At 44.0% G+C, this 10,819-nt stretch overlaps 2 protein-coding genes across 3 annotated transcripts; one reads left to right on the forward strand and one right to left on the reverse strand.

Moving 5' to 3' along the window:
• Nucleotides 1-394: 394 nt before the first annotated feature.
• LOC123404209 lies at nt 395-4,559 on the reverse strand. Of its 2 annotated transcripts, XM_045098127.1 has the most exons (2): nt 3,628-4,559; nt 395-3,300 (listed from the first exon to the last, which is right to left on the reverse strand). In XM_045098127.1, exons 1-2 carry the CDS (start codon nt 4,486-4,488, stop codon nt 3,250-3,252), a joined length of 912 nt encoding a protein of 303 aa, XP_044954062.1. In that variant the 5' UTR covers nt 4,489-4,559; the 3' UTR covers nt 395-3,249. The 2 variants fall into 2 exon arrangements, with proteins under 2 accessions (XP_044954062.1, XP_044954061.1); XM_045098126.1 differs by having other exon boundaries at nt 395-4,559.
• A 3,659-nt stretch (nt 4,560-8,218) lies between these two features.
• LOC123404210 (chlorophyll a-b binding protein of LHCII type 1-like) lies at nt 8,219-9,219 on the forward strand. The gene has a single exon (XM_045098128.1). It carries the CDS (start codon nt 8,311-8,313, stop codon nt 9,109-9,111), a length of 801 nt encoding a protein of 266 aa, XP_044954063.1. The 5' UTR covers nt 8,219-8,310; the 3' UTR covers nt 9,112-9,219.
• The last annotated feature ends 1,600 nt before the right edge of the window (nt 9,220-10,819 follow it).

Here is a 10,819-nt window from a genome sequence, read left to right on the forward strand (position 1 = left end):
TGCGGTATCATTTTCTCCTTATTTTCCCACAGGGTTTGAAGGAGTTTTAGCTGCATATACTACACCACTCCTTATATTTTTCCCACAGGGTTTTTGGAGGAGATTATTACAAGATGATGAACACGTTCAAGGACAAGTAGAGATTACGGGGAGTGTTAGAGTTTAATTAATTATGTAATTAATTAAGTTAATCCCTACTTGTAACCGCACGCACGATGCGGGAACCGACATATGCGGGAACCGCCTTTCCCTGTCATATAAAGTTCATCATCAAGAATAAAGTGGATAGTTGTTTTCCATTTACATCTCTCTCATTTTCAATCACAACAATATGCAGAAAAATCGTCATTTCGCTAAATTCTATGACACCTAACATTTGTTGGGGTTATCAATATTCGTGAAAAAAACAAATGACTTAATTTGTATGCATTATACTGAAAAACTATCCTAGTTAGTACCAACACACACCTTTCAAAGGAGTACCAATTGTTCAAAACCACTACAATCGGGGACAGCACCATCCAAGTAATTACCACTTCTCAACTTAAAAAGAGAAAAAAAATTGCTCTCTAGGCAAGTTGTTGCAAAAAGTATGACTGCTCTTGGAAAATATTATGGCAATGTTTTCCTTTCTTTGAAAGTTTTGACAATACTTTTGACAGATGGGCTTGTGCGTCTGAGATGACGTGGCCATTCGACGTGTTCAACCGAACCGAGCATGACCTGACATTGTTTCTCATCTTCCTGTCAATTATCGGTGCTCTCTTTGTCAGCACTAAAGATCCAATTATCTAGTTAGGCCAGTTAGGTTAGGGATATGAAATTCCTCCATCTCTTTGTCCGTCACTGTCAGTCTCCATCTGCTCTTGTGTGTGTGTGTCATCTTCTCCAGCTACTCTTTATTCCTATCGTATTCATGGTACTGCTGATTGCTCTGTTTTCTTAAAGTGCACAACAGAAGGGCCCTATGTAGGTCGAGAAGAGAAGCAGAGGCTCCTATGGGTAATGCTGATGGCTCTGTTGTCTGAATCTGAACGTGCTTCTGAATGTGCAGCAGAGGTTTCTATTTAGGACACCGTTAGTGAGTGCATTGAACCAACATTTGCACAGATAATTCTTAAAAAAAAACACTGAGAATAATCTGAAACTGCACTGTCAACGAGCTCATCACACATATATTCTCGTAAAAGACCCTCTTGAAGTTTTTCTTTTTGGCTTGCAACTATGACCTGCAGATTGCAAACACTTCGTCAGGTTCAGCACTGAAGGTCAACAGGTTATAGGTCACAAGACAGTTGTAAACATAATGCAGTGCCGAGGAACGTCACATGAATATTCTGCTAAGACATCCTCTTGAAATTTTGCACTGAAGACTACAGGACTACACACTTAATTAGCTTCAGCACTGAAGATCAATGGTCATGTTAGGTTCTGAAAATGCAAGAAAAAATTAGGTCTCTGCTTACAGAAAAAAAAAATGCTGACAATATGCTCAGCACATGTGCTTGTTACAATCAATCGATCATGGAATTGAAAGCAATTGCGAAAAGAATCTGTCAAAATGGCATGGTTTCGCCAATCGAATCATCATCAGATGCCAAGGCCTCGAGGGCCACCACAGAGACTGAAGCAATTGTGAAAATGGCCGGTGAAGTAAATAATGAGGCTATCAGAAGCACCAAAATACAATGAATGGTCAGTACCACGAAAGGAAATTTGCTTCCGTGTGAAGGGATGAGCTACCACCAAAGCAGCACATTGGGTCTCTGCAACTGCAAGCAGTACACTACAGGGAGCATCAGAAAGATAGATGAAACAGTACATCCATACCAAGTACAGCAGTTCCAAAGACCACCATTAATGAAACCAAAAACCCGTTTCTTTAAGCAGCAAAGTTAAGAGATTGGCAAGGGGGTAGTAATATGTCCAATGGCAGGTGCAAAGTTCAGAGATTGGCAAAAACTGTGCCAACAGATAATTCTGCACAAAATAGCTAAGACGATATGCAACGATCTCAGAGAGATAACAAAGCCAACGATTATCTTGGACCACTAGTAATGAAAAAAGAGGAGGCTGAAGCTGCAGAAGAAGCACTCATTTAGAGCTTAAACTGTATCCCCTGAAACAGAAGAGGGCTTCACTTTCACAGGTACAAAACTAAACGACTAGTTTGTGCCAAAAAAATTACACTTGACCTCTATACCACCAATCGTCTACCAGGTTGAAAACTGATTTGTTTTAAGAAAAACACTTGTTATCCTAGATGAATGAATAGATGACCTCAGTGGCACATTGCAAACTTCAAGTGTCCATCAGTTAGCTAAAGATTCAACTTAGCAGGATCTGAAGAGCCACCAAACCCGGGCTCCCAAGAACAAGGAAAGGAACAAGGCCAAAGACCCCAACCTCCCGTCCTCCCCAACCTTGTCTCCCAGGTACATACGGATCCATCCCGCCAAGCTTAAAAATGGATAGTTCATTGATGAATGGTAAACTACAGCTTCAGTATAATTCAACCAAGACACAATCCTTTTTCAGAGAACAAAACAGAGACTTGATGCAGCAGTTCCAGGCGGAGAAGAATTTAGAGTAGTTGTGCATGTACCTACTGCTCACTAGCTCACCCACTTGTCTATACTACTTTCAACTACTCTTCTTACTGTTGCATCATTATAAGCATTGTAGCATTTTTGAGCTCTTCTTATCAAGTCTAGTTTGTTTGGTGATCAGTTGCACATTCATTACAATGTTCAATCGAAGCAGCTTTGTTTCATAGCATGATATACATCACCAGCCCGGGAAAAACAAACTCTAAACAAGATAAATTATACAGCACCTGCCCGGCAAAAGTATGTAAGGAATCCACAGGACCCATTTAGAATAGCAAACGCAAACCATGTCACACCTCATGTTTATATTTAAATTCAGAAGTTGTCAAAAAATGGGGTGACGTTACTAAGAAATTAAGCACCATATTACGTTGTTAACAAATGGTAGAAGACTAGTGCCAGAGAAGAACAAGTGGACACATAGACATAAGATAGCATCAAGCACAATAGATGTACCATTAGCTAGGTAGTACTAGACTACCAGTGGAGATAGAAAGCAGTAGTTCCACCACATGTCATCTATCTACCCGTAACAGGGCTAGGCAAACCAAAATAAGCACAGCATAACCTTGTTGGTTGGTTGTCAAGATCACTCACTATCCCAGAACCGAGTTAGCTTGTTGGCGCCTTATGGCTTTTGTTACAAGGGCAGTTGAGAATCCGGCATGTTGATGGTGTAGCTGGAGAGAAGATGGACGATGGTGAAAGGACGGTCGGCGACGAGGACAAACTGATCGTCCCGCTCCACGAAATCGATGTCTTGAGATATTGCCTTGACGAACCCGAAGTTATACTTCCATATATGAGTGGACCGATTGAGATGTCGAGTGAAGTAGACGCAATTCGGCTCAACACCTGGGAGCTTATGAGCATCCACAGCCACGCACCTCCGATGCCCAGCGAAGATGGCAAACCTGCTGATGCTCCGCATAGGCTCGAGCCGGCGCGTGGCAGCGTCAAGTCTGAGAACACTGGGATAGACGGCAGTACGTTTTCTGAAGACGAGCAGCATGTGTCCATCCAACCCGACTAGAAAACCCCGGTCGTCGTCTCCGGCATATGTGCAGCCGGAGAAAACATTGGGGAGCAACATGCTTAAGCTCAAACCAGGCGGGAAAGAATAGGCTCTCAGGTAGCTCATTAGAATAGGAGACATGCCAGCTTGATTCAAACTTTCGCGCACACCACCACCCACGGCGGCCTTGAGTAAGAAGTTGTAGTCCGATGTACGCTCGTGGACGGTGAAACTCCGGCTGTCAGGATCAGCCGTGTAATGCCGTTCGTGAGACGAGTTGCAGATGAAAACGAGCTTGAGCGGAGAGCCGTCATCACCGGAGACGACGTCGGCGGCCCCCATCTGCGGTGGCACGGGCACCCGGAAACGGACGACGGCGCCGGTGAGAGGGTTGAGGACGCTGGCCGCGTGAGGAGGGCTCTTGTCCGCCAGCACGAAGTAGCCGCTGGGAGTGGTCGCCACGGCGTAGTGGTCGCGGAGCATGGGGAACCTTCTGCGGAGGAAGCGGCCGGTGTCGGCGTTGACCAGGAGCATCTCTTCACCCTCGCTCCGGAAGACCTCGTCGAGGAGGATCCACCGGCGCGGCTCGAAGCGGCGGTCGGAGCCGCTGCTGTCCTTGGCTTTGGGGCCCTCGGTGGCGGCGCGCCAGCCGGGGCAGGCGGCGCGGAGGTGCATGTAGCAGTCGAGGTCGTTGGTGGCGAGGAGGGAGTCGGCGACGCGGCGGAGGAGGTCGGGCGGGAGGCCGGACCAGCCTGCAGCCGCCGTGGAGGGTAGAAGCGGCCATGTTTGGAGGCGATTTGGATCCTCCTTCTTCCTTTTAGCAGGCGGGGGAGCTGGGGCGGCCATGGGCGCCCAGTCCGCCATTGCTGTGCGCTCGAGATTGGGAGAAATGGCGCCGGGTGGGTGGGGATTGGAGAGAGGACTCTGGATCTAGGGTTCTGTGTGCCTTTTTTTTTAAGCAGCAGGTTCTGTGTGCCTAGTGTCAACTCTAGCCCGCGACCCATGTCCCCATCCGGACGTCCGTTTGGATCGAATTCTGTCCGTTTGAGACAACAATGGGGCTGTTCATATCCGGATCGGTCCGTGACCGGGCCGGTGCGCCCAACACGCGGCCACATCCCAAATCGTCTGGGATGGACAGGACATTTAAAAAAAAAGTAAAAAAGTCCAAAAAAAACCTTGAACTGGTAGACGGTGGCGAGATCGTACCCCGAAGTGGTAATTCCTGAAGTTTGCACTCTCAAGTTAGTAATCCCGGTCTAAAAATAACCTTGACAACGTTTTAGGCTAAAATCGCTGACGTGACAGTGGTCAACCAGGATTGACCTGAAATGTGGGCCAGACGGGGATAGTGATGACCCGTGAGGGCGCATCTGTTCGAACAGATTTGGGGGAAATTGGGAGCTAGGGTTCATCCGTGCGGCGGCGGCGACGCGCAGAGGACGGTGACGGTGGCGTGCGATGTCTTGGTCTTCGGGGGCATCTTCTGCTCCGGGATTCCGTCGAGCAAGTGGACGGAGGGGCGTGGAGTTGAGGTCGCCTGTGCCCTACAGGGAGAGCGCAATGGCTTACAAGCCGGAGAAGAAGTGCCGTTGCAATCCTCCCCGGAAGGCCCCCCGATGGATCTCGTGGAGCAGGCACAATCCTGGGAGGAGATACTATGCTGCGTGGATGCCATGGTAAGTTTGTTTTTTGCTCGATTTTTCTGCTCATGTCTCCTTCTTCCTCTGCTCCTATCTGTTTCTGATTGCTGAGATTGATTTTGTTTAAATGAATAGCACGGTGGGTGTGGCTATGTTGAATGGCATGATCCGGAGCTGCCAAATTTTTTTAGTGATCTCATTGGAGATTTGAAGGGTGAGGTTTGGAGGCTCAGGGGACTAGGTTCTGCTGCTCGAGGTGATGATGAATGTCCAGTGCTGGCGAATGCTGGACATGAAGAAGCAATATCCAATGCAATTGAGGCTCTGCAAGTTCAGTTGAAGGAAAAGGATGCAGAAATTGAAGCTCTGAAGGGAAAATATATGAATGTTGTGATGATTTGCATTGTGTTTGTGTTAGGTCTAGTTGTAGGTAAAACTAGATCATGAAAGACGCGCGTTGCTGCGCCCGTCTATTATGAATTAGGATGAAATTATTATTGATATATTTGTATAACAATAATTATTTTATTGTGGTTTGCGATGTTTATTTTGTTGCATTTTATTTGTTTTTTTTGAAAAATTTGTGGTGTTATGGGCCACATAATAGTAAATTTCTTATTTGTGTGTAATATTTAAATTAGGCTGATAGGGGCCTGCATAGGTATTAATACTTTTGCAGCAACAGTTTTTATGTATTGATGTGTATGTTGAACGTTTTTAATAAGGGTTTAATTCTGTATATTTATGTAGGATCGTAATCGCTTAAGATATATTTGTATTACATTAATTATTTTCTTGTGGTCTGTGATCTTTATTTTGATGCAATTTTTTTGTTTTACTTTTTGGAAAATTTGGGGTGTTATGGGTCACATAATAGTAATTTTGTAATTTGTGTGTAATATTGTAATTGAGCTGATATGGGCCTGTGTAGCTATTAATACTTGTGCGTCAGCATTTTTTATGTATTGATGTGTATGTTGAACGTTTTAGTGAGGCATTACTCCCTCCGTTCCTAAATATAAGTCTTTTAAGCGATTTCACTAGATGTCTACATACGGAGCAAAATGATTGAATGTACACTCTAAAGTATGTCTATATACATCCGTATGTAGTCTACTAGTGAAATCTGTACAAAGACTTATATTTAGGAACGGAGGGAGTAGCATTTGTAACTTTATTGACCTTTGTATTTATGAACAGTAGTTATAAGTAGAGGAACGTTAGTAGCTTACTTGCTCTATATATATACACCATCCTTTGTGTTTGTTTCGATGTTGGTGTATGCAGTTCTTAGTTTGTGAGCTGGACTTAATTCTTTTTCAGTTGTGTTGGTTGTAGATACGATTATATTTGTTGAACTTTGTTCTCTTTAATTCTTTATTTTTTTAATAATGAGTAATAGTTGAATGTTAAATTTGTTGAAATTTATTGTGTATTGTAGGTTTGTTGTTCGAATAAAGTTAGCGTGAATGGATGATGTTGAAACTTGAAACAGGTAATATAAATTTATTTGTTTAATTATGTATGTTTCATTTGTGTAGTCGCATATATTTTGTAGATAACGTATGGAAAATATAAATTTTTTTGACCTTGGATGGGCTGAGAAAATAGGCCCATTTCACCAGATAACACGGTTTCGGCCACCGGAGCAGCGGCCCATTAGGACAGTCGGGCCGATGATGAAAAAGTGTGCTGGAGGTGGCGGTATACATCACATCCGACGGCTAGAAACGACCCGATCATCAAAATGGACGGCTAAAAAAGCAAAACGCTGAGAGGGCTCGCTTTAGATTCAGTTTTACTGTCCTAAATGGCAGTGTACTGAACTAAATTAGGAACATGTGTGCACTGGGTTATGTAAAGGAAAAGCAATATGCATTATCACTTTTGAGTAATTAAAGAAACATCTAAGCAAAGCCATGTACTCCCTACGTTCTTAAATATAAGTCTTCTTAAACATTCCGATAGAAAACTACATACAAAACAAAATGAGTGAATCTACACTCTGAAATATGTCTATGTACATCCGTACGTAGTTCAATAGTGATTTTTTTAAATATTTATATTTAGGAACGAAGGGAGTATATACTTTGCGGCACACATTGTTTTAGGACCTTGATAAGTGCCACACGTGTGGCACGAACACATCGCAGCTCCAAATGATAATTTATGGCAAGTTTTAGTTTAATTTTTTGTGTTCCTTTTGGATGACAACTTTAGTTTAAAAAAGTCAGGCCGGAGTGCTTCGTGCCACTCGTGTGGCACTTTTCATTAGGGTTGCCTTAAGAATATAAGCATTAAAAAGTAAATATTTTTGTAAAATACTTTGTTCTGTAGTAATAATTCTTCAGAGAATTCATTCTGTAATAATTTTAAAAAAAAAATCTGTATTTATGACATGCGAAAAAAGTAACTTGTTAGTCTTACTTCTGCACATATAAAAAACGGTCACGTTGTTTTGAACCTTCTAATCACAAGTTTGTCCTTCCAGAAACTTTGAGATATATATATGCATGATAGGAAAACAAGAGTTTTTACTTTTATCTTTCCAAGAAATCTTTCCGCCTTCCATAATAAACATTATATGCATTGTAACTGTTTTCGGCAAACAATGTCTTTCAGCAAGCTTCCATCTACTGTTTCTAGCAAAGTAAAAAGATTTGTACTTTGTACATAGTAACTTCTCTTCTTGCTTGCAAACCGTACAGTTCTAATTTTGCTTATTAGCCGGTCTTACTAATGTGTGATCCAATCAGCTAGCCGGTCCTAGCCACAAGCTCATAACTATCTCATTTCTTGGCTCTTGCTGTGCCATGTGTGTTCTGAGACAACGAGATCTATCCTGCACCAATGGCGTCAAAGCTCCAGATTTTTCTGCTATCTACCTCTTATCTTGTCAGCATGCACACTAAACCAAACCCATATCCTATATATGTCGCCTCCGCTGCCTTAAATAAGCATCTCCTCTTCTTCTCTAAAGCCATCTCCACAATCACACCTCACTTGGAGAACAAACACATACAGCAGACACCTTAGCACTCCAATGGCGGCCACCACCATGTCCCTCTCCTCATCGACATTCGCCGGAAAGGCGGTGAAGAATGTCCCATTATCGGCTCTCTTCGGTGAGGCTCGCGTCACCATGCGCAAGACCGCGGCGAAAGCTAAGCAAGTTTCCTCCAGCAGCCCATGGTACGGAGCTGATCGTGTGCTCTACCTCGGCCCACTCTCTGGCGAGCCCCCAAGCTACCTCACCGGTGAGTTCCCCGGTGACTACGGGTGGGACACGGCTGGACTCTCTGCTGACCCCGAGACCTTCTCGAAGAACCGCGAGTTGGAGGTGATCCACTGCCGCTGGGCTATGCTTGGTGCACTGGGTTGCGTGTTCCCTGAGTTGCTTGCCCGCAATGGCGTGAAGTTCGGCGAGGCTGTCTGGTTCAAGGCCGGCTCGCAAATCTTCAGCGAGGGTGGCCTCGACTACCTCGGCAACCCAAGCCTCGTCCATGCTCAGAGCATCCTTGCCATTTGGGCTTGCCAGGTTGTGCTCATGGGCGCTGTTGAGGGGTACCGTGTTGCCGGCGGCCCACTCGGCGAGATCGTCGACCCTCTCTACCCGGGCGGAAGCTTTGACCCACTCGGTCTGGCCGATGACCCTGAAGCATTCGCCGAGCTCAAGGTGAAGGAGATCAAGAACGGCCGCCTTGCCATGTTCTCGATGTTTGGCTTCTTTGTCCAGGCCATAGTCACCGGCAAGGGCCCTCTTGAGAACCTCGCTGACCACATCGCCGACCCCGTCAACAACAACGCTTGGGCATTTGCCACAAACTTCGTCCCCGGCAAATAAGGTGTCCCGGAGCTAGTCATGTTGAAGTGTGAGGTTGTGTGGTTTGATTTGTACTACCATGATGTAAATTATGAGAATTCTATGGAGAAGCATTGTTAGATTTGACCATCTTCATTGTCTTGTCTTGCGTCAATCTAGCAATTTGTTGGGATCACCAGAACAGTGAAAAAACCATTGGCACGCAGTTCTTAGATTAGCGACAAACTTATGCGGCATACGTATTCACTAGTGAATTTGTTGGCTCTATGCTTTAATTTCGCAACAGTCACAACTCGCATGGCCACACTTTTCTCTCCTTTTTATTTGCAACAAAATCGTGTGAGTATGTAGTCGCCTCAAAACAAGATATGTGCTGCACAGGACTGCACTAATCTGTTCAGATCTGTCTGCATTTATATTGTACGATTTGGACAGTCAGCGACAGGCAGACATTGATGTAGCAGTCTGGGAAATAAGTATATATGAATAAATCTAGAAAACCTGAACTTTGGGAAAACTAAGAACTTACTTGATCGTGGGAAAAGAGCATACAGGCAGAATAAGGGAGCTCAATTTATGTCTGAAGAGCCTGATCTAAGGATATAACCTACTACCCATGATGCAGTTTAACAAAGAATGCAGTTCCCACATATATCTGAACTCTTATGTCTGAACAGCCTGATCAATTTATGGTGTTCAAGCCTGTGGCCAAATGTCATCAGTCATCACACGACACAAGAAAACATCATCAGGAAACACCATTGCAGGTCTAGGTAACAGCAAAAGAAGAATGACACATGTGTCCACATGATGAAACTTTAATCCCATTATAATATATGAATATATAAATATAAGTGAAAATATAACGAAAAACTTCTCATAAGAAAACTCATACCACTATTTTATTTCGCCGACTGATAATCTGTCGAAAGTCAGAGCAAGGGAATTTTGGTGGCATGCATTAGTAAGTATCGCTGTACGCAAATTAGTTTGAAACAAAAATAGTATAGCATGGCACATGGATTTGAGATGCATCCCTATTTTTATTTAGATTGCATGAGAAGCATACATGGTAAAGCCAGAATGGTGCCAGTAAAATGTACACTCAATCCGAAAGAAATAGCGTCCACTAAGTGTTTGCTTGCTCAACTTGCCGTGGCAAATTACTCCGAAAATAATAATTGCGGTTGCGAATTCCTTGGCTGCAACTGCAATAGTGGATCTCCTATCTTTTCCTTTTGGGGGAAAATACACGTCATTCTCACATACTCCAATGAGATTGCCAGCTGCTAGCCACAACCACAAGTATATATCTCATCTCTTTGTGGCACTGGCATCCTCGTTAAACCAATGGCATGCATGATACTGATTTAGTGGCCAGTGTTTTGCAGATTCCTTGGCTGCAACTGCAGCATTGGATTTCCTGTCTATTCCTTTTGGGGGGAAAGACATGACATGCTCACATACATAAGTGTGTAATCCAATCATATTACTCAAAGGGGATTACTAGCTGCAAGCCATAGCCACGAGTACGGTGCCGCGCGATCTAAAATTGACTTGGTTTCTAAGTCGTATATTTACCGGACAAAAAATAAATAACTTGTTTGTCAAGACATAAAAATAAAACGGCAAAAGGAAGCCGCGCACCCGTAAGGCAACACACCCGTTTTCATTGGACCATTCACGCACATATCGCACGTAGGCGGTGCCCTGTCCCACCCTGGTCAGG

This window comes from Hordeum vulgare, chromosome 6H (assembly GCF_904849725.1).
Source record: "Hordeum vulgare subsp. vulgare chromosome 6H, MorexV3_pseudomolecules_assembly, whole genome shotgun sequence".
In the NCBI taxonomy this organism is placed as follows: Eukaryota; Viridiplantae; Streptophyta; class Magnoliopsida; order Poales; family Poaceae; genus Hordeum; species Hordeum vulgare.